Source organism: Salmo salar, chromosome ssa16, assembly GCF_905237065.1.
Source record: "Salmo salar chromosome ssa16, Ssal_v3.1, whole genome shotgun sequence".
Classification (NCBI taxonomy): domain Eukaryota; kingdom Metazoa; phylum Chordata; class Actinopteri; order Salmoniformes; family Salmonidae; genus Salmo; species Salmo salar.
In genome coordinates, this window is record NC_059457.1 from 59,254,892 (window position 1) to 59,278,834 (window position 23,943).

Sequence of the window (23,943 nt, forward strand, 5' to 3'; positions counted from 1 at the left end):
GTTCCTGAGAGGCCTAGTTAGATTTTAAAGCCGCTTTTTAAAAAAACATTTTAAGTCAACTATGGCAAGACTTGAAAATGGCGGTCTAGCAATGATCAACCACCAACTTGACAGAGCTTGAGGAATTTAACGAATAATGTTCAAGTATTGTACAATTCAGGTGTGCAAAGCTCTTAGACTTACCCAGAAAGACTCTGCTGTAATCACTGCCAAAGGTGATTTTAACATGTAGAGACTCTGGGTTGAATAAATCCCTAATAAAGATATATATTTGTTTTTTTATATTTTAGAACTTTTCTTCCACCTTGTAACAACAAAATGTGTTGAACGTGGAGGGGTGTGACTACTTCCTGAAGACACTGTCTAATGTAGACATGCGTTATGTAAGCAAACGCCTCGATGACACCAACAGTCACTGCATTTTGGTACCTCAACTAAATACATTTCTAATGGAATGCAGCCTTGCAGGGTTGCAGCGGTGCCTTGCAGGGTTGCAGCGGTGCCTTGCAGGGTTGCAGCGGTGCCTTGCAGGGTTGCCTTGCAGGGTTGCAGGGTTGCCTTGCAGGGTTGCAGCGGTGCCTTGCAGGGTTGCCTTGCAGGGTTGCAGCGGTGCCTTGCAGGGTTGCCTTGCAGGGTTGCAGCGGTGCCTTGCAGGGTTGCCTTGCAGGGTTGCAGGGTTGCCTTGCAGGGTTGCAGCGGTGCCTTGCAGCGTTTCTGCGTTGCAGCGTTTCTGCGTTGCGTTGCAGCGTTGCTTTGCAGAGGCAGTTGCAGTGTGTTCTGTAGTGCCGACGTTGCATAAATCCAACCTATGCATCAACCTGTAGACGTGACAGAAATAGAATCAGAAGGTGAATGTTGAACTTTTGTTGCACATATTCATTACGTTGGATTACATAATGCAGAAAGTTTGACTGCAGAATTTTACGCTGCGTTGATGCAAGATCGCTGTGGATCTGACGGAGGAGGAGTAATGCTCCCCCTGAATGTTTCTACGGTAACGCTCGTACAGAGGCCCCCCATTCTGCAAGCTATTCTGGCTCTTAGCTCTGTCACGTCTTCTACCTCTGATGTCTCCTCTCCTCCCTGTAGGTACGTCAGGATGAAACGCCTCAGGTCTTCAAGCAGCAGTGACAGTTCTGACAACGAGAGTGAGTCTTTACATCATGACATGATGAAACCCACGACAGTCATTGAGAGAATAACATGCTGTCGTCTGTAAACAGAGAAAGGCTTTAAATGTTGTTGTTTTTTTCTTCCCCCAACATTAACCGGTCTACCCCCCTTCCTCTTCCTCTCTAAAACCTAACGCATACTTTATGTCGGCTGGCGCTGAGTTCGGAATGAACGGAACCAGTGTACTCGCATACTCCCTTTAAAAGACCGTCGCTTGAAAAATGTTTTTAAACTGCAATAGTACTATTTGTCCATCTTGAGACGCCGTAGCCAGTATACAAATTCTGAAAATCCCCTCTACCTCTCTCTATCCCTCTACCTCGTTCTACCCCCCTCCTCTACCTCGTTCTACCCCTCTACCTCGTTCTACCCCTCTCTAACCCCCTCCTCCCTCTCTAACACCCCTACCTCTACCTCGTTCTACTCCTCTACCTCGTTCTAACCCTCTACCTCGTTCTACCCCTCTACCTCGTTCTACCCCTCTACCTCGTTCTAACCCCCCTCCCTCTACCTCTCTCTAACCCCCTCCTCCCTCTCTAACACCCTACCTCGTTCTACCCCTCTACCTCGTTCTACCCCCCTCCCTCTACCTCTCTCTAACCCCCTCCTCCCTCTCTAACCCCTCTACCTCGTTCTACCCCTCTACCTCGTTCTACCCCTCTACCTCGTTCTACCCCCCTCCCTCTACCTTGTACTGCTCAGGTCCTTCCACCTCCTTCTGCTCCTCTAACAAGTATGGAAGTAAACCTGGAACCCCTGCCTCCGTGCCCAAGAAACCAGCCGAGGTACGCCCTTTACCCACACACACACACACACACACACACACACACACACCTCCCGTCAGAGGTACGCCATGCTGCCGTTCCTTTACACACACACCTCCCGTCAGTTACGCCACGCTGCCGTTCCTTTACACACACACACACACACCTCCCGTCAGTTACGCCACGCTGCCGTTCCTTTACCCACACACACACACACACACACACCTCCCGTCAGTTACGCCACGCTGCCGTTCCTTTACACACACACACACACACCTCCCGTCAGTTACGCCACGCTGCCGTTACTTTAGCCACACACACACACACACCTCCCGTCAGAGGTACGCCACGCTGCCGTTCCTTTACACACACACACACACACCTCACGTCAGCTTCCTGAGTGTTTTGTCCCAAACTACACCCTATTCCCCACAGAGCTCCGATCAAAAGTAGTGGACTATGTAGGGGGGGAATAGGTTATCATTTGGGACACAGACAATGTAATAAGTGTATTTATGCGTCTCCTCTCTCCCAAGGTGTTCAGGAAAGACCTGATCAGTGCCATGAAGCTTCCAGACTCTCACCATGTCTCCCCTGAAGACTATTACCTGCTGGGAGACACCTGGAGACAGGAGTGGGAGAAGGGGGTGCAGGTGCCAGCCTTCCCCGAAACCGTCCCGCAGCCCTCCATCAGGTAACCACACCTCGACTTGTCTCCGTACCTCAGGAACTGATGCTGAATTGTCTGCTAGTAATCTGTTATTGTGTCTGCAGGACCGTAGAGGAGAAGCCTAAGGAGGTGTTGTTCACCCTACAGAAGCGGTATATCCAGTGCTGGAGTCAGCCCTCTACGGAGACGGGTTACGTTAACATCAAGGAGCTGGCCGAGGCCATGTGCTCTTATGACCTGGATAACATGGACCTCTACTGGCTGCAGACACTCAACGCTGAGCTGGAACACATGGGTAAGGGACTCAACGCTGAGCAGGGAGACATGGGTAAGGGCTCAACGCTGAGCAGGTACACATGGGTAAGGACTCAACGCTGAGTTAGGAGACATGGGTAAGGACTCAACGCTGAGCAGGGAGACATGGGTAAGGACTCAACGCTGAGCTGGAACACATGGGTAAGGACTCAACACTGAGCTGGGACACATGGGTAAGGGACTCAACGCTGAGCAGGGAGACATGGGAGGGGAGAGGAACATTAGCTAGGACACGTGTGTGTGTGTGTGTGTGGGGGGGAACATTGTCTTTGCCTGTTTCTCTAAAGCCTCCTAGTTCTCTCCTCAAATCATCACATTTCCTCACTTCTCTCTGTGTTGGCAAGGAAACAGGAGGCGACTAAGGATAGACTTCACACTATTGAGATGCAGTGTATTCAGACCCCTTGACTTTCTCCATATTCTGTTACATTACAGCCTTATTCTAAAATGGAATCAATCTTCTTGTTTCTCATCAGTCTACGCACAATACCCCATAATGATAAAGCAAAAACAAGTCTTCTTGGGTATGAAGCTACAAGCTTGGCACACCTGTATTTGGGGAGTTTCTCCCATTCTTCTCTGCAGATCCTATCAAGCTCTGTCAGGTTGGATGGGGAGCGTCGCTGCACAGGTATTTTCATGTCTCTCCAGAGATGTTAGATCGGGTTCAAGTCCGGGCTCTGGCTGGGCCACTCAAGGACATTCAAAGACTTGCCCCGAAGCCACTCCTGCGTTGTCTTGGTTGTGTGCTTAGGGTCATTGTCCTGTTGGAAGGTGAACCTTCACTCCAGTCTGAGGTCCTGAGCGCTCTGAAGCAGGTTTTCATCAAGGATCTCTGTACTTTGTTCCGTTCATCTTTCCCTCAATCCTGACTAGTCTCCCAGTACCTGCCTCTGAAAAACATCCCCACAGCATGATGCTGCTACCATGCTTCACTGTAGGGATGGTGCTAGCTTTCCTCCAGACGTGACGCTTGGCTTTCAGGCCAAAGAGTTCAGTCTTGGTTTCATCAGACCAGAGAATCTTGTTTCTCATGGTCAGAGTCCTTTAGGTCCCTATTGGCTAACTCCAAGTTGGCTGTCGTGCCTTTTACTGAGGAGTGGCTTCCGTCTGGCCACTCTACCATAAAGGCCTGATTGGTGGAGTGCTGCAGAGATGGTTGTCCTTCTGGAAGGTTCTCCCATCTCCACAGAGGAACTCTGGAGCTCTGTCAGAATGACCACCGGGTTCTTGGTCACCTCCCTGACCAAGGACCTTCTCCGATTGCTCAGTTTGGCCGTCTCGGAGCTCTACGGACAATTTCTTTGACCTCATGGCTGGATTTTTGCTCTGATATGCACTGTCAACTGTAGGACATTTTAATATAGACAGGTGTGTACCTTTCCAAATGTTGTGTTTTTATTGAACCTTTATTTAACGAGGCAAGTCAGTTAAGAACATATTCTTATTTACAATGACGCACTACCAAAAGGCCTCCTGCGGGGGATGAGATTTAAAATAAATTAATATTTGACAAAACACACATCACGACAAGAGACAACACTACATGAAGACCTAAGACGACAACACAACATGGTAGCAGCACAAAGCAAGGTACAAACATTTGGCACAGACAACAGCACAAAGGGCAAGAAGGTAGAGACAACAATACATCACACAAAGCAGCCACAACTGTGTGTCTGTGATGGAGTCTTTGAATGAAGAGATTGAGATAAAACGGTCCAGTTTGAGTGTTTGTTGCAGCTCGTTCCAGTTGCTAGCTGCAGCGAACTGAAAAGACGAGCGACCCAAGGATGTGTGCGCTTTGGGGACCAGTTTACAGAGGAGTATAGAGTGCAGTGATGTGTCCTATAAGGAGCATTGGTGGCAAATCTGATGGCCGAATGGTAAAGAACATCTAGCCGCTCGAGAGCACCCTTACCTGCCGATCTATAAATTATGTCTCCGTAATCTAGCACGGGTAGGATGGTCATCTGAATCAGGGTTAGTTTGGCAGCTGGGGTGAAAGAGGAGCGATTACGATAGAGGAAACCAAGTCTAGATTTAACTTTAGCCTGCAGCTTTGATATGTGCTGAGAGAAGGACAGTGTACCGTCTAGCCGTACTCCCAAGTACTTGTATGAGGTGACTACCTCAAGCTCTAAACCTTCAGAGGTAGTAATCACACCTGTGGGGAGAGGGGCATTCTTCTAACCAAACCACATGACCTTTGTTTTGGAGGTGTTCAGAACAAGGTTAAGGGTAGAGAAAGCTTGTTGTACACTAAGAAAGCTTTGTTGTAGAGCATTTAACACAATATCTGGGGAGGGGCCAGCTGAGTATAAGACTGTATAATCTGCATATAAATGGATGAGAGAGCTTCCTACTGCCTGAGCTATGTTGTTGATGTACATTAAGAAGAGCGTGGGGCCTAGGATCGATCCTTGGGGAACTCCCTTGGTGACCGGCAGTGGCTGAGACAGCAGATTTTCTCACTTTTATACACTGCACTCTTTGAGAGAGGTAGTTAGCAAACCAGGCCAAAGACCCCTCAGAGACACCAATACTCCTTAGCCGGCCCACAATAATGGAATGGTCTACCGTATCAAAAGCTTTGGCCAAGTCAATAAAAATAGCAGCACAATATTGACTAGAATCAAGGGCAATGGTGACATCATAGGCCTATAACAGTTAGGATCAGCTTGATCTCCTCCTTTAAATAAAGGATGAACCGTAGCTGCCTTCCAAGCAATGGGAACCTCCCCAGAAAGTAGAGACAGGTTGACAAGGTCAGAGACCTTATTATAGGGGCAGCAACCTTAAAGAAGAAAGGGTCTAAACCACCAGATGTTTTTTGGGGTCAAGTTTAAGGAGCTCCTTTAGCACCTCGGACTCAGTGACCGCCTGCAGGGAGAAACTTTGTAGCGGGGCAGGGGGGATAAAGAGAGAAGCATCAGGGATAGTCACATTAGAAGGGGTGGGAGATGAGGAAATGTTAAACGGGCAAGGAGGCGTGGCTGAGTCAAATAGGAATCCTGACTTAATGAAGAGGTGATTAAAGAGCTCAGCCATGTGCTTCGTGTCAGTAACAACCACATCATCAACATTCAGGGACTTGGGCAGCTGTGAGGAGGAGGGTTTATTCTCCAGGTCTTTAACCGTTTTCCAGAACTTCTTGGGGTTAGACCCACAGAGAGAGAACTGCTCCTTAAAGTAACTAACTTTGTCCTTCCGGATAGCCTGAGAGCACTTATTACTCATTTGCCTGAATGAGAGCCAGTCAGCCTGAGTGTGTGTGTGTGCCCAGCCTTTCGCCAAATGCAATTTTTGAGGTGGAACCAGGGGCTGAACCTGGTTTTTTTTTATTCTCATTTTCTTTATGGGGGGGGTGTTTGCACTCCCAGGACTTCTACTTCAACAACAAATGTTGTTTTGGTTCCAAATAATCCATAGTTCTATTCAAATAGCTCCGTTTTGTTCGTGCGTTCAGGTCACTATCCGAAGGGTGACGCGCAAGCGCATTTCGTGACAAAAAAATTCAAAATATTCCATTACCGTACTTAGAAGCATGTCAAACGCTGTTTAAAATCAATTTTTATGCTGTTTTTCTCATAAAATAGCGATAATATTCCAACCGGGCAACGTTGTATTCATTCAAAGGCTGAAAGAAAAAAATGGAGTAGTCTCGTGAATGCGCATCTCCAGTCTCACTGTCCCCAGTCTGACCACACAAATTCTCCTGCTGTTCTTTGCCCAGAGACAGCAGACACCCCATTGCACTTTCTGGTGGCTTTAGAGAGCCAATGGAAGCCTTAGAAAATGTCACGTTACAGCACAGATGCTGTATTTTCGATAGAGATGCAACAGAAGGACAACAAATTGTCAGACAGGGCACTTCCTGTATGGAATCTTGTCAGGTTTTGGCCTGCCATATGAGTTCTGTTATACTCACAGACATCATTCAAACAGTTTTAGAAACTTTAGTGTTTTCTGTCCAAATCTACTAATTATATGCATATTCTAGTTTCTGGGCAGGAGTAGTAACCAGATTAAATCGGGTACGTTTTTTTATCCGGCCGTGAAAATACTGCCCCCTATCCCAAAGAAGTTAACAATACCACTGAAAATATCAAAAAAGAAGGTCCAAGCGTCTTCGACAGAGGGGATCAAGCTGATTCTATACCAATTTACGGAGGCCAGGTCATGAAGGAAGGCTTGTTCGTTCGTTTTTTAGCAGGCGTCTATGACTAATCAGGACAGGTCGTTTCACTGAGCAGCCATTACAAACACAGGCTGTAAAACAGTGATCACTAGGGTCATTACAGAAAACACCAGACTGGTACCTTTCAGGATTAATTGTGAGGATAACATCAGGGAGTAGCCTTTTCTGGGTGTTTGGAGTCATACCTTGTGGGATTGGTGATAATCTGAGAAATATTTAGGGAGTCCCATTGCTTTAGGACCTGGTCATATGCTTTAAGCATGTCCCAGTTTAGGTCACCAATCATGTTCAATCAATTGCATTTACAACAGGTGGACTCCAATCAAGTTGTAGAAACATCTCAAGGATGATCAATGGAAACAGGATGCACCTGAGCTCAATTTCGAGTCTCATAGCAAATGGTCTGAATACTTATGTAAATAAGTCATTTTTTTATTTATTTTTATTAATACATTTGTAAAACTTTCTAATAAGCTGTTTTGGCTTTGTCATTATGGGGTGTTGTGTGTAGATTGCCGGAAAACAGTGAATCCATGTTAGAATAAGGCCTGTCTATATAAGGCTGTAAAGTCAAGGGGTCTGAATACTTTCTGAGTGCCCTGTATGGCCTGTAGCAACAGCGTTCTGACTGGGTTTGTTCCCAACGGAGGGGCCTGTACAGGAGCTGTGTTCTGATTGGTGTATTATTCTGTCTCCCAGGAGGAGGGACCTGTACAGGAGCTGTGTTCTGATTGGTGTGTTATTCTGTCTCCCAGGAGGAGGGACCTGTACAGGAGCTGTGTTCTGATTGGTGTGTTATTCTGTCTCCCAGGAGGAGGGACCTGTACAGGAGCTGTGTTCTGATTGGTGTGTTATTCTGTCTCCCAGGAGGAGGGACCTGTACAGGAGCTGTGTTCTGATTGGTGTATTATTCTGTCTCCCAGGGGGAGGGACCTGTACAGGAGCTGTGTTCTGATTGGTGTATTATTCTGTCTCCCAGGAGGAGGGACCTGTACAGGAGCTGTGTTCTGATTGGTGTGTTATTCTGTCTCCCAGGAGGAGGGACCTGTACAGGAGCTGTGTTCTGATTGGTGTGTTATTCTGTCTCCCAGGAGGAGGGACCTGTACAGGAGCTGTGTTCTGATTGGTGTGTTATTCTGTCTCCCAGGAGGAGGGACCTGTACAGGAGCTGTGTTCTGATTGGTGTGTTATTCTGTCTCCCAGGAGGAGGGACCTGTACAGGAGCTGTGTTCTGATTGGTGTGTTATTCTGTCTCCCAGGGGGAGGGACCTGTACAGGAGCTGTGTTCTGATTGGTGTATTATTCTGTCTCCCAGGGGAGGGGCCTGTACAGGAGCTGTGTTCTGATTGGTGTATTATTCTGTCTCCCAGGGGGAGGGGCCTGTACAGGAGCTGTGTTCTGATTGGTGTGTTATTCTGTCTCCCAGGGGAGGGGCCTGTAGACGAGCTGACGCTGGAGCGCGCCATGGAGGCGTTGGAGCGTCAGTGCCATGACAACATGAACCACGCCATCGACACGGTAGAAGGGCTGGGCATCGAGTACGACGAGGACGTCATCTGTGACGTGTGTCGCTCCCCAGACAGCGAGGAGGGCAACGACATGGTCTTCTGTGACAAATGTAACATCTGTGTTCACCAGGTAGGAACCTACAAGCACTGATTTTGCGCATAGTGGCTGTATTGAAGAAGGCTTTACTTGCAATGAGTGTTGGTTTATATACATTAGTTAAATGCACTGGTTATAAGTCGCTCTTGATAAGTGCTAATTAACTAAAATGTGAAAATTATATATATTTTTTTCTACACATACCCAGTTCTCTGGCTTTAGCGTTATGACAATCTCTCATCCCTCAGTTAAACCCTTCGTCATCATAAATACATCTAACCCGCGGTGTTGCCCCGCGGTGTTGCCCCCCGCGGTGTTGACCCGCGGTGTTGACCCGCTGTCAATTTAAGGGCTTTATTGGCGTGGGAAACTTATGTTTACATTGCCACAGCAAGTGAAGTAGATAATAAACTATAAAAATGAACAGTAAACATTACACTCACACAAGATCCAAAAGAATAAAGACATTACAAATGTCATATTATGTGTATGTATACAGTGTTGTAACGATGTGTAAATAGTTAAAGTACAAAAGGGAAAATAAATAAACATAAATATGGGTTGTATTTATAATGGTGTTTGTTCTTCACTGGTTGACCTTTTCTTGTGGCAACAGGTCACAAATCTTGCTGCTGTGATGGAACACTGTGGTATTTCACCCAGTAGATATGGGAGTTTATCAAAATTTGGTTTGTTATCTAATTCTTTGTGGGTCTGTGTAATCTGAGGGAAATATTTGTCTCTAATATGGTCATACATTTGGTAGGAAGTTAGGAAGTGCAGCTCAGTTTCCACCTCATTTTGTGGTCAGTGTTGCACATAGCCTGTCTTCTCTTGAGAGCCAGGTCTGCCTACAGCAGCCTTTCTCAATAGCAAGGCTATGCTCACTGAGTCTGTACATAGTCAATGCTTTCCTTCATGTTGGGTCAGTCACAGTGGTCAGGTATTCTGCCACTGTGTTCTCTCTGTTTAGGGCCAAATAGCATTCTAGCTTGCTCATTTTTTTGTTTGTTAATTACTTAATTCTTTCCAATGTGTCATCTTATTGTTTTCTCAATAGATTGGTTGGGTCTAATTGTGTTGCTGTCCTGGGGCTCTGTGGGGTCTGTTTGTGAACAGAGCCCCAGGACCAGCTTGCTGAGGGGACTCTTCTCCAGGTTCATCTCTCTGTAGGTGATGGCTTTGTTATAGAAGGTTTGGGAATCGCTTCCTTTTAGGTGGTTGTAGAATTTAACATCTCTAGTGGGTATTGGCCTAATTCTGCTCTGCATTATTTGGTGTTTTACGTTGTACACGGAGGATATTTTTGCAGAATCTCAATTTTGTGAATTCTCGGTTGGTGAGCGGACCCCAGACTTCACAACCATAAAGGGCAAGTATTTTTAGCCAGATCCCTAATTGGTATGTCGAATTTTGTTCCTTTTGATGGCATAGAAGGCCCTTCTTGCCTTGTCTCTCAGATCGTTCACAGCTTTGTGGAAGTTACCTGTGGCGCTGATGTTTAGGCCGGGGTAGGTGTAGGTTGTTGTGTGCTGATGTTTAGGCCGGGGTAGGTGTAGGTTGTTGTGTGCTGATGTTTAGGCCGGGGTAGGTGTAGGTTGTTGTGTGCTGATGTTTAGGCCGGGGTAGGTGTAGGTTGTTGTGTGCTGTAGGGCAACGGTGTCTAGATGGAATTTGTGTTTGTCTTGGCAGCTACCCTTTTTTGGAACACCATTATTATTTTTGTCTTAGAGATTTACTGTCAGGGCCCAGGTCTGTCAGGGCCCAGGTCTGTCAGGGCCCGAGGTCTGTCAGGGCCCGAGGTCTGTCAGGGCCCGAGGTCTGTCAGGGCCCGAGGTCTGTCAGAATCTGTGCAGAAGATCTAGGTGCTGCTGTAGGCCCTCCTTGGTTGGTGACAGAAGCACCAGATCATCAGCAAACAGTAGACATTTGACTTCAGATTCTAGTAGGGTGAGGGCCGGGTGCTGCAGACTGTTCTGGTGCCCTCGCCAAAATCGTTGATTTATCTGTTGAAGAGGGTGGGGCTTAAGCTGCATCCCTGTCTCACCCCACGGCCCTGTGGAAAGAAGTTTGTGTGTTTTTCCCAATTTTAACCCCACACTTGTTTGTGTACATAGATTTTATAATGTTGTATGTTTTTCCCTACAACACTACTTTCCATCCATTTGTATAGCAGACCCTCAGACCCTCAGACCCTCAGACCAAACTGAGTCAAAGGCTTTTTTCAGATCAACAATGCATGTGAAGACTTTGCCTTTTGTTTTGGTTTGTTTGTTTGATTTGACATTTGCTCAGTACATTGTTTTCACTGAGTAAATGAACTAGTCTGCTGTTAATGATGATGCAGAGGATTTCCCCAAGGTTGCTGTTGACGCATATCCCGCGGTAGTTATTGGGGTCAAATTTGTCTCTACTTTTGTGGATTGAGGTGATCATTCATTGGTTGCAAATATTGGGGAAGATGCCAGAGCTGAGGATGATGTTTAAGAGTTTAGCCAATTGGAATTTGTGGTCTGTATATTTGATCGTTTCGTTGAGGATACCATCAACACCTCAGGCCTTTTTGGGTTGGAGGGTTTGTATTTGGTCCTGTAGTTCATTCAATGTAATTGGAGAATCCAGTGGGTTCTGGTCGTCTTTAATAGTTGATTCTAAGATTTGTATTTGATCATGTATATGTTTTTGCTGTTTGTTCTATGTTATAGAGCCAAAAAGATTGGAGAAGTGGTTTATCCAAACATCTCCGTTTTGGATAGATAACTCTTCGTGTTTAGAGTTTCCCAGTGTTCCCAGAAGTGGTTAGAGTCGATGGGTTCTTCCATCACATTGAGCTGATTTCTGACCTGCTGTTCCTCCCCACCTGTAGTGTATTTCTGTATTGTTTTAGTGATTTTCCCCATCCTCAGGTTGTCTGGATCTCTGTTATTGGTCGGATATGTTTCTGAATTTGTCTCTTCTCCCTGTTAACCTTCTCCCTCTCTCCCTCCCTCTCCCTCTCTCCCTCCCTCTCCCTCTCTCCCTCCCTCCCTCTCTCTCCCTCCCCTGCCCAGGCGTGTTACGGTATAGTGAAGGTACCAGATGGTAACTGGCTGTGCAGGACGTGTGTGCTTGGCATCGACCCCCAGTGCCAGCTGTGTCCTACAAAGGGAGGGGCGATGAAGGCTACGAGGGCGGGCACCAAGTGGGCACACGTCAGCTGTGCCCTGTGGATCCCTGAGGTAAAAATCAACACCTTGTTCCTTTTTATGCATTCATCTGTCTGTCAGAATGTGCTGTTAAAACAGTGAAGCTGACTGACGGTCCTGTATATCTCTAGCTGACTGACGGTCCTGTATATCTTTAGCTGACTGACGGTCCTGTATATCTCTAGCTGGCTGACTGACGGTCCTGTATATCTCTAGCTGACTGACGGTCCTGTATATCTCTAGCTGACTGACTGACGGTCCTGTATATCTCTAGCTGACTGACTGACGGTCCTGTATATCTCTAGCTGACTGACTGACGGTCCTGTATATCTCTAGCTGGCTGACTGACGGTCCTGTATATCTCTAGCTGGCTGACTGACGGTCCTGTATATCTCTAGCTGGCTGACTGACGGTCCTGTATATCTCTAGCTGGCTGACTGACGGTCCTGTATATCTCTAGCTGGCTGACTGACGGTCCTGTATATCTCTAGCTGGCTGACTGACGGTCCTGTATATCTCTAGCTGACTGACTGACGGTCCTGTATATCACTAGCTGACTGACTGACGGTCCTGTATATCTCTAGCTGACTGACTGACGGTCCTGTATATCTCTAGCTGACTGACTGACGGTCCTGTATATCTCTAGCTGACTGACTGACGGTCCTGTATATCTCTAGCTGACTGACTGACGGTCCTGTATATCTCTAGCTGACTGACTGACGGTCCTGTATATCTCTAGCTGACTGACTGACGGTCCTGTATATCTCTAGCTGGCTGACTGACGGTCCTGTATATCTCTAGCTGGCTGACTGACGGTCCTGTATATCTCTAGCTGGCTGACTGACGGTCCTGTATATCTCTAGCTGGCTGACTGACGGTCCTGTATATCTCTAGCTGGCTGACTGACGGTCCTGTATATCTCTAGCTGGCTGACTGACGGTCCTGTATATCTCTAGCTGGCTGACTGACGGTCCTGTATATCTCTAGCTGGCTGACTGACGGTCCTGTATATCTCTAGCTGGCTGACTGACGGTCCTGTATATCTCTAGCTGGCTGACTGACGGTCCTGTATATCTCTAGCTGGCTGACTGACGGTCCTGTATATCTCTAGCTGGCTGACTGACGGTCCTGTATATCTCTAGCTGGCTGACTGACGGTCCTGTATATCTCTAGCTGGCTGACTGACGGTCCTGTATATCTCTAGCTGGCTGACTGACGGTCCTGTATATCTCTAGCTGGCTGACTGACGGTCCTGTATATCTCTAGCTGGCTGACTGACCGTCCTGTATATCTCTAGCTGGCTGACTGACCGTCCTGTATATCTCTAGCTGGCTGACTGACGGTCCTGTATATCTCTAGCTGGCTGACTGACGGTCCTGTATATCTCTAGCTGGCTGACTGACGGTCCTGTATATCTCTAGCTGGCTGACTGACGGTCCTGTATATCTCTAGCTGGCTGACTGACGGTCCTGTATATCTCTAGCTGGCTGACTGACGGTCCTGTATATCTCTAGCTGGCTGACTGACGGTCCTGTATATCTCTAGCTGGCTGACTGACGGTCCTGTATATCTCTAGCTGGCTGACTGACGGTCCTGTATATCTCTAGCTGGCTGACTGGTCCTGTATATCTCTAGCTGACTGACGGTCCTGTATATCTCTAGCTGACTGACGGTCCTGTATATCTCTAGCTGACTGACGGTACGGTCCTGTATATCTCCAACAGTAAATCTGACCAATAGCGTGCTAACAGTGTCTTCTTCCTGTATTTCTAGGTGAGCATAGCGTGTCCAGAGAGGATGGAGCCCATCACCAAGGTTTCCCACATCCCTCCGTCCCGCTGGTCTCTCATCTGCAGCCTCTGTAAACTGAAGACTGGAGCCTGTATACAGGTGAGCGAGGAGGTTGGACTGTTTATGTCTGGACATATTTACGTGACTAGATATCAAACGTCTCTTGTTTTGGCTCGTGAAGTGTGTATTAAGTAAGGGCTTCTCAAACTTTTAGAGATCCCTTCTGTGATAGTACATTCATCAGGGACCCCCCCCCTCCCTCATAATCAGAACAGGACTGCAGTGAGAGACAGAGAGAGATGGAGTATAAGGAATGTCACTGTGACTGGCAGTGTGTGGCCGTATGAACCAGGTCTCAGGGCCTGGGAAGAAACGTTTTATAGGCCCATCTAGCATCAAAGAGAACATTTAGCAGTTTTTTTCAAGCACGTTTCCTGCAATTCTACACATTTTGCCATGAGGCAGAGAGAACGTTGCAGTTTAACCTGTTAGGGCTAGGGGGCAGCATTTGCACGTCTGGATAAAAAAAATGTACCCGATTTAATCTGGTTACTAATCCTACCCAGTAACTAGAATATGCATATACTTATTATATATGGATAGAAAACACTCTAAAGTTTCTAAAACTGTTTGAATGGTGTCTGTGAGTATAACAGAACTCATTTGGCAGGCAAAACCCTGAGACATTTTCTGACAGGAAGTGGATACCTGATGTGTTGTATTGACTTTAAACCTATCCCATTGAAAAACACAGGGGCTTAGGAATATTTTGGCACTTCCTATTGCTTCCACTAGATGTCACCAGCCTTTACAAAGTGTTTTGAGTCTTCTGGAGGGAGATCTGACCGAACAAGAGCCATGGAACGATGATGTCCCATTAGACACCTGGCGCGCGAGTTCATGTTGGGTACCCTCGTTCCAATACGTTATAAAAGAGTATGCATTCGTCCACCTTGAATATTATTCATGTTCTGGTTAAAAAAGTGCTCAGATTATTGCAAAGTGTGATTTCCCAGTAAGGTTCTTTTTAAATCTGGCAAGTTGATTGCGTTCAAGAGATGTAAATCTATAATTCTTTAAATGACAATATAATATTTTACCAATGTTTTCTAATTTTAATTATTTAATTTGTGACGCTGACTTGACTGCCGGTTATTGGAGGGAAACGATTTCCTCAACATCAATGCCATAGTAAAACGCTGTTTTTGGATATAAATATGAACTTGATAGAACTAAAAATGCATGCATTGTCTAACATAATGTCCTAGGAGTGTCATCTGATGGAGATTGTAAAAGGTTAGTGCATCATTTTAGCTGGTTTTATGGTTTTGGTGACCCTGTCTTTGACTTGACAAAACATTACACACAACTCTTGTAAATGTACTGTCCTAACATACTCTAAATTTATGCTTTCGCCGTAAAACCTTTTTGAAATCGTAAAACGTGGTTAGATTAAGGAGATGTTTATCTTTCAAATGGTGTAAAATAGTTGTATTTTTGAAAAATTTGAATTTTGACATTTATTTGGATTCAAATTTGCCGCTCTTGAAATGCACCTGCTGTTGATGGAGTGCACCACGGGTGGCACGCTAGCGTCCCACCTAGCCCATAGAGGTTAAAGCTTCAATTACAGAGCATTTATGTTTTGGGGCGGGGGGGGGGGGTACGAGAAGTATTGAGTTGAGAAAAGTATAATTGGTGGGGGTACTGTGGATATCGGTATCCGTGTGAGCCTCCCAGGCCCATGATGCTCTGGGGTAAGAACATATAATTGGTGGGGGTACTGTGGATATCGGTATCCGTGTGAGCCTCCAAGGCCCATGATGCTCTGGGGTAAGAACATATAATTGGTGGGGGTACTGTGCATATCGGTATCCGTGTGAGCCTCCCAGGCCCATGATGCTCTGGGGTAAGAACATATAATTGGTGGGAGTACTGTGCATATCGGTATCCGTGTGAGCCTCCCAGGCCCATGATGCTCTGGGGTAAGAACAGACGTATCACAATCTCTAACCGGTTACCTCGGCCAAAATGAGTTTAATTTGTTAGTAATAGTCATTAAAAAATGACATGTTAAAATTTTTTTAAATGTAATATATATTTTTAAATCTGGCTGCAGACCTCACTTTGACAACCCCTGAGTTAATGAACCCATACCTTCTCCTCATCCCTCTCAGTGCTCAGTGAAGAACTGCACCATCCCGTTCCATGTGACATGTGCCTTCGAGCACAGCTTGGAGATGAAGACCATCCTGGATGAAGGAGACGAGGTGAAGTTCAGGTCCTACTGCCTGAAGCACAGCAAGCCCAAGAACCAGGCCTCCTCCGACCCACCAGCCCCCGGCCTCAGCCCCTGTCAACCAGCCCACAACAAGCAGGCCAAGGCAGGGGAGCCAGGCTCCGGTCTCAGCCCCTCTGAGCCAGCCCATAACAAGCAGCCCAAGGCAGGGGAGCCAGGCTCCGGTCTCAGTCCGGCCCGGCCCAAACCCCCCGTAGACCCAGAGAGGGGGGGCCTGAGGGCCCAGAGGTTACTAGAGCTGGAGGAGGAGTTTTCTACTCTGATTCACCCGGAGGAGCTGGCCCTGAACCTGGGCCTCCCTCCCACCTTGCTGGACTTCATCTACCAGTACTGGAAACTGAAGAGGAAGAGCAACTTCAACCGTGCTCTGCTGCCCCCTGGTGAGGAGGAGGATAACTTGCTGCTGTTGCCTCATGAAGACAGCATCCACACACGAATGAGGATGTTCATGCATCTCCGACAGGACTTAGAGAGGGTTAGTATTACATTTAAAATAGATATACACTCAGTATACAAAACATTAAGAACACCTGTTCTTTCCATGACAGACTGACCAGGTGAGTCCAGGTTAAAGTTATGATCCCTTATTGATGTCACCTGTTTAATCCACTTCAATCAGTTTAGATGAAGGGGAGGAGACGGGTTAAAGAAGGATTTTATTAGCTTTGTGACAATTGAGACATTGTTTGTGTACACTACCGTTGAAAAGTTTGGTCACTTAGAAATGTCCTTGTTTTTGAAAGAAAAGCACATTGTTTGTCCATTAAAATAACATCAAATTGGTCAGAAATACAGTGTAGACATTAACAATGTAAATGACTATTGTAGCTGGAAACGGCAGATTTTTAATGGAATATCTACATAGGCGTACAGAGGCCCATTATCAGCAACCATCACTCCTGTGTTCCAATGGCACGTTGTGTTAGCTAATCCAAGTTTATCATTTTAAAAGGCTAATTGATCATTAGAAAACCCTTTTGCAATTATGTTAGCACTACTGAAAACTGTTGTTCTGATTAAAGAAGCAATACAACTGGCCTTCTTTAGACTAGTTGAGTATCTGGAGCATCAGCATTTGTGGGTTTGATTACAGGCTCAAAATGGCCAGAAACAAAGACCTTTCTCCTGAAACTCGTCAGTCTATTCTGGTTCTGAGAAACAAAGGCTATTCCATGCGAGAAATTGCCAAGAACCTGAAGATCTCGTACAACGCTGTGTACTACTCCCTTCACAGAATAGCGCAAACTGTCTCTAACTGGAATAGAAAGAGGAGTGGGAGGTTAGGGGTCAGGCCTGGGGGCCAAAGAGGTTAGGGGTCAGGCCTGGGGGCCAAAGAGGTTAGGGTATATAAAAGTGCTTCAAAAAGCGGGAATATTGGGGGTGGGGAATGAGTGCAAATCAGAAGAGCTCAAATCTCTTGAGGGAAGAAAACTAATTCAATTCCTGTAGATATTCCCTCAAATTTAAGCTAAAATAGGCTTATGAAGAATTGTTTCCAACACACAAGTTTTACTAAATCCACACACAAGTAGTCAAATGTAAAAATAATTATACAAGGATCCAACCTAATCATAATAATAATCATAATAATAATCATCATCATCATGACAAGTACAATAGATCTGTAGCTTTACCTCTAAATCAATTCATATTACCAAGGGGGAGATGCAAACTATAAAACAGCCACCAGATGGAGACAAATTGCTGGGTGGCTTAGGGTGAGTGTTTTGTTAGTTGACCTGACGGCAGTGTTGTGTCCCCTACAGGTGAGGAACCTGTGTTACATGGTGAGTCGGCGGGAGAAGCTGAAACTGTCTCAGAGCAAAGCCCAGGAACAGATCTTCAACCTCCACGTCAAACTGCTCAGCCAGGAGATCTCCGCTGGTAAGATTGTGTGTGTGGCCGTATCCGAATACCTGTACTTGCATTCTAAATAATAGGCATTTTGGATATGTGAAAAAAATAACGTTTTATAGTATGTGAAATTAGTACGCTTTAAATGCCAGGTTGTCATAATCATTTATGCATTTTTAAAAATTATATATTTTTATTTAAAACTAGGCAAATCAGTTCAGAACAAATTCTTATTTACAATGACGGCCTACCCCGGCCAAACCTGGGGCAATTGAGCGCCACCCTATTGGACACAGCCTGGATTCGAACCAGGGACTGTAGTGACGCCGCTTGCACTGAGATGCAGTGCCTTGGACCGCTGCGCCACTCGGGAGCGATATCCTTATGGGGCTAATTAGTTAGGGACCATCAGTAAATTAAAGTACATGGGACAATATTATAAAATGTCAAGAGCTCCAAATTTCAACGACTTAACCTCAAACCAACTATAAATTGTAAAAAAAAATCATATTTACAAGACAACTAAAAGATGTGCAACATGAAAATATCTTCCCATTGTGCAATTTATTGACGGCCCCTAACTAGCGACAGAGCTCCTCAAAGCCACTCTCGTTTGGTGTCAGTCAAGGCCACTGCATTTTTTTATGACCAAGCCACAAAACGAGGCCAAATCAGAAGTTCAGTACCCCCTTTAAAACTTCTTATGGCTTGAATCCCGTTAGCGGAATCGATATGACAACAGCCAGTGAAAGTGCAGGGCGCCAAATTTAAAACAACAAAAATCTCATAATTAAAATTCCTCAAACATACAAGTATTATACACCATTTTAAGGCTTTACTTCTTGTTAATCCAGCCACAGTGTCTGATTTCAAAAAGGCTTTACGGCGAAAGCAAACCATATGATTATCTTAGGTCAGTGCCTATACACAATAAAAAAATGCCATTTTCCAGCCAAAGAGAGGAGTCACAAAAAGCAGAAATAGAGAAAATGAATCACTAACCTTTGATGATCTTCATCAGATGGCACTAATAGGACTTCATGTTACACAATACATGTATGTTTTGTTTGATGAAGTTCATATTTATATCCAAAAATCTCAGTTTACATTGGCGCATTATGTTCAGTAATGTTTTGCCTCCAAAACACCCGGTGATTTTGCAGAGAGCCACATCAATTTACAGAAATACTCATCATAAATGTTGATGAAAATACAAGGTGTTATGCATGGAACTTTAGATAAACCTCTCCTTAATGCAACCGCTGTGTCAGATTTCAAAAAAGCAATAATCTGAGTACGGCGCTCAGACACAAAAACATGCCATACAATATATTCGCCAAGTTGGAGTCAACAATAGTCAGAAATAGCATTATAAATATTCACTTACCTTTGATGATCTTCATCAGAATGCACTCCCAGGAATCCCAGTTCAACAATACATTTTTGTTTTGTTCGATAAAGTCCATCCTTTATGTCCAAATACCTCCTTTTTGTTCGCGCCTTCAGTTCACAAATCCAAATTCTCGACGCGCAGGTCAGACAAACTAAAAAAATCCCATTACAGTTCGTAGAAACGTCAAACGATGTATAGAATCAATCTTTAGGATGTTTTTATCATAAATCTGCAATAAAGTTTCAACCGGAGAAATCCTTTGTCTTCAGAAATGCAATGGAACTGAGCTACCTCTCAGGTGAACCCGCGCATGGCTGAGGCTCATGCCCTGCTGGCAGTCCTCTCACTCAATGAGCTCTTATTCTCCCCCACTTCACAGTAGAAGCCTCAAACAAGGTTCTAAAGACTGTTGACATCTAGTGGAAGCCTTAGGAAGTGCAAAATGACCCCACAGACACTGTAGTTTGGATAGGCAATCACTTAAAATCCAAACAGGAAGTGGTTGTAGTTTTTCTTCTCAGGTTTTTGCCTGCCATATGAGTTATGTTATACTCACAGACATCATTCAAACAGTTTTAGAAACTTCAGAGTGTTTTCTATCCAAATATACTAATAATATGCATATCTTAGTTTCTAGGAGTGAGTAGCAGGCCGTTTACTCTGGGCACGTCAGTCATCCAAGCTACTCAATACTGCCACCATCCATAAGAAGTTAAAAGTTTCTATGGGAGGAGATGGGGGACTAACCCATAATTCTGATTGACTGTCATGCTGTTGTGGGAGGAGATGGGGGCCAACCCATTGATAAGGGAATTTATATGTTTAAGGTAATGACTAAAGAACTCCACCCTGAAGCATAATTGTTAGTTGTAACATATATAATAAATAATTAGAATGATAAACTTCAGTCCAATAAGGTTTGGTCGAGACAAGTAGAAATGTGTGTGACTAAGAAAATGCAGAGAACAATTAAACTATTCATGACCTGACCTGATTAGAATTCTGAGAAACTTACGACAGGACAGTGAGTTCTGTCAAGGTTCATCTAATCTCGGAAGGGATAAACGAGTGGTGAGAACTATGGGGAAAAGATACATCCCACCTACTGTTTGTGTGTATGTATGTGCGTGTATTAGGTAGGGAGGGAGGGAGTTATGAAATGGCATGTCTTTGTATTATGGACTTTAGAACGTTCTCTGAATAAACTGTACGGACCTTTTGCAGAAGCTGAGACTTTGCCTAATTATTATTAAACCCAGGGTCTTACAAACCTCGGGGATTGGTCAAAGCTTAAATAAGTGTTAGTTAATATCATTGGGATTGAAAATTCTCGTGACACCCATCATTCTGATTGGCCCTCATGGTGTGGGAGGAGATGGGGACTAACCCATCATTCTGATTGGCTCTCATGGTCTTTTGTCTCTCCAGGTCTGCCGGTGGACAGCATGTTGTTCCGGCCTCCTCCCAGAATCACCCTGAAGCTGAAGATGCCCAAAGTGTCGCTGGGTAACGGGAAGACTGGCCCCAAGTCAGGCAACGGCCCCCTGTGTCCAGATAACAGCGGGAACGTTCACCAACGCAGTGGGGGAGGGAAGGGGCTAGGGAAGGGAGGGGGGCTGGGGAAGGGTAAAGGAGGAGGGAAGCCTCAGCTCCATGGACGAGGCAAGAGAGAGGAGTGCTCCAATGGCAGTCTGCTGTCTGCTTCAGGTCAGTCGCGTAGGGAGGGGAGTAATGCCGCTGGACCAACACTGACTAACCGTGCCAGGGGCTCAGCCCTGACCATTAAACAGACTGGCAAGCCTCTAATGGGTAAGCCGTTAACCCTCCACGCCGCTCCACATGGCCACCCTTCCAATGGAAACGGCAAACTGGACCAAGAGCAGACGGGGCCCGTCCCTAGGTCCAACGGCGTGATGGAGAAGATGGTGGCCGTGGCCCAGAAGGACAGCTCTTGTCAGACCCCCAGCGAACAGGAAACCAGCGAGGGTTCAGGGGTCAAGGCCAGCCAATCAGTCAGTTTCAGTGATTCCACCATGGAGCACTTCAGCCGGTCGTTCAAGGAGGCGACGGTCAGCTTGGTGCGGACCACGGAGGACCTGCGGGGGGACAAGCTCTCCCAGGGGGGTAAAGGCACCAGATCAGCCAAGGACCGACCCTGGGCCAAACCAGTTCCTGGAGTCCCCCTGGGACTCGGTGGTACCAGATCACCACCCTACCAGGAGACGGATGGATACTGCCCTGACCTGGAACTCAGTGACTCGGAGCCAGAGGCTAAAGGTCAGAGGTCGAGGCAGGGTAGGGTAAAGCAGTGCCTGGGGGGGTCCAGTAGGACCTCAGTACAGAGGTGACAGCCATGACATGACCTTTGCCCCGGCTCTGTCAGAACGAGCAGCTCTCTGGTCACGGGGCAGAGCCAGAGCCCCTACAATGGCTGGGCCATCTATCTATTGTACACAGGGACACAGGGACAGCAGCACAGGACTGATGCATGACAGGCGTCCTGAACCAGATCATCGCCTCAGTGGGACTCTAAGCCACATGTCTTCTCGAATGGATTTTTTGTTCTCTCTTCCTTCATGCTCGGTGGGAACGGAACGCCCTTGGACTGTCTTCTGATTTAAACTACTTGTCTTTTTTAATTTCTCTCTGCTCTCGATAGAAATGATTAGATCCTGACTGATGGGGGTTTCTTTTTTTGGGGGGGAGGGACAACTTACTGATGTCGATTTAGTGATTTGCATCGGAGAAATTAAAGTGTAATTTTTCCACACTGAAGACTCGTAAATTGCCATCCAAAATAGCAATTGTCCAATAAATATGCTTGAAATGTCTAATTTTATTTTAATTTTTAATTTTCTTTTTAATTATAATTATTTTATTTTTTTCATCTTATCGGTCGCGCTCTATAAATGATTTTCTGTTCCCCATCTAGGTTTACATCTACATAATAGGTGAATCTACTCAACCTCCCCATCTAGGTTTACGTCTACATAATAGGTGAATCTACTCAACCTCCCCATCTAGGTTTACGTCTACATAATAGGTGAATCTACTCAACCTCCCTCTCTGTTTCTTTTGCGATCTCTTGAACTGCCACCTGTCCTTTCACATCATTTCAGATGAGGAAACTGGTCGATGAACTCAGTTCTTCCATTAGTCTCCTATTTCCAGAGGGAGTGTTGGAATCTCTTTCTAAGAGAATTATTGTTTTTGATATGTATGAATATGAAATTCACTGACTGTGTATTGGTATGATTTTGTATCCTTTTTACTAGGGAATAAATAGTATATTTAATCAAATTGGATATTTGGTGACATTTTTGACCCCTGGAACAGAAGAGCTGCAGGGTTATGGAACCTGATGCTCTGGTGTATGTCTGGTGGGGGGGTGTATGTCTGGTGGGGGGGTGTATGTCTGGTGGGGGTGGGGGGTGTATGTCTGGTGGGGGTGGGGGTGTATGTCTGGTGGGGGTGTATGTCTGGTGGGGGTGTATGTCTGGTGGGGGTGTATGTCTGGTGGGGGTGTATGTCTGGTGGGGGGGTGGGGGTGTATGTCTGGTGGGGGTGGGGGTGTATGTCTGGTGGGGGTGGGGGTGTATGTCTGGTGGTGGGGGTGTATGTCTGGTGGTGGGGGTGTATGACTGGTGGTGGGGGTGTATTGACTGGTGGTGGGGGTGTATGTTCTGACTGGTGGTGGGGGTGTATGTTCTGACTGGGGGTGTATGTTTGATTGGTGGGGGTGTATGACTGGTGGGGGGTGTAGTCTGGTGGGGGGGTATGACTGGTGGGGGGGTATGACTGGTGGGGGTGTAGTCTGGTGGGGGGTGTATGGTGGGGTGTATGTTCTGACTGGTGGGGGTGTATGTATGGTGGGGGTGTATGTTCGGACTGGTGGTGGGGGTGTATGTCTGGTGGGGGTGTATGTTATGTCTGGTGGGGGTGTATGTCTGGTGGGGGTGTATGTTATGACTGGTGGGGGTGTATCTCTGGTGGGGGGTGGTGGATGGTCTGACTGGTGGGGGTGTATGTCTGGTGGGGGTGTATGTTATGACTGGTGGTGGGGGTGTATTATGACTGGTGGGGGTGTATGTTATGACTGGTGGGGGTGTATGTCTGGTGGGACTGTATGTCTGGTGGGGGGTGTATGTTCTGACTGGTGGGAGTGTATGTCTGGTGGGGGTGTATGTTATGACTGGTGGGGGGGGTGGTGTATGTCTGGTGGGGGTGTGGTGTATGTCTGGTGGGGGGTGTATGTCTGGTGGGGTGTGTATGACTGGTGGGGGGTGTATGTTCTGACTGGTGGTGAGGGTGGACCTGAGGAGGTGGTGTATGTCTGGTGGGGGGTGTATGTCTGGTGGAGGTGGAGTCCACTATCTGATAGATTATAATGCTTTCCTCTTTGTTATTCTGAGTTTCAGATCACTGATGTCTGTTTTCGAGCAGTAATATTAAAATAGCTTGTTCTGCTGCACCCCTGTAGACCAATTCTAAATATACAGTGGTGGAGGGTCTGGGTGGTGGTGGAGGGTCTGGGTGGTGGTGGAGGGTCTGACTGGTGGTGGAGGGTCTGACTGGTGGTGGAGGGTCTGGGTGGTGGTGGTGGAGGGTCTGGGTGGTGGGGGTGGAGGGTCTGGCTGGTGGGGGTGGAGGGTCTGGCTGGTGGGGGTGGAGGGTCTGGGTGGTGGTGGACGGT

At 46.4% G+C, this 23,943-nt stretch overlaps 1 protein-coding gene across 4 annotated transcripts in view; it reads left to right on the forward strand.

Annotated features, from left to right (window-relative positions):
* The window catches only part of jade3 (jade family PHD finger 3), a 32,549-nt gene extending 9,999 nt beyond the window's left edge, over window positions 1-22,550 (forward strand). For 2 of the 4 annotated variants that reach the window (XM_045697523.1, XM_045697522.1), the window contains 10 exons: window positions 1,090-1,148; window positions 1,876-1,958; window positions 2,474-2,631; window positions 2,712-2,902; window positions 8,550-8,761; window positions 11,779-11,946; window positions 13,687-13,803; window positions 15,882-16,478; window positions 17,770-17,887; window positions 20,679-22,550. In XM_045697523.1, coding sequence (XP_045553479.1) covers window positions 1,100-1,148; window positions 1,876-1,958; window positions 2,474-2,631; window positions 2,712-2,902; window positions 8,550-8,761; window positions 11,779-11,946; window positions 13,687-13,803; window positions 15,882-16,478; window positions 17,770-17,887; window positions 20,679-21,598 — 2,613 coding nt within the window. In that variant the 5' untranslated portion in view covers window positions 1,090-1,099 and the 3' untranslated portion in view covers window positions 21,599-22,550. The other 2 variants (XR_006759791.1, XM_045697524.1) reach the window with 2 other exon arrangements.
* Window positions 22,551-23,943: the final 1,393 nt, after the last annotated feature.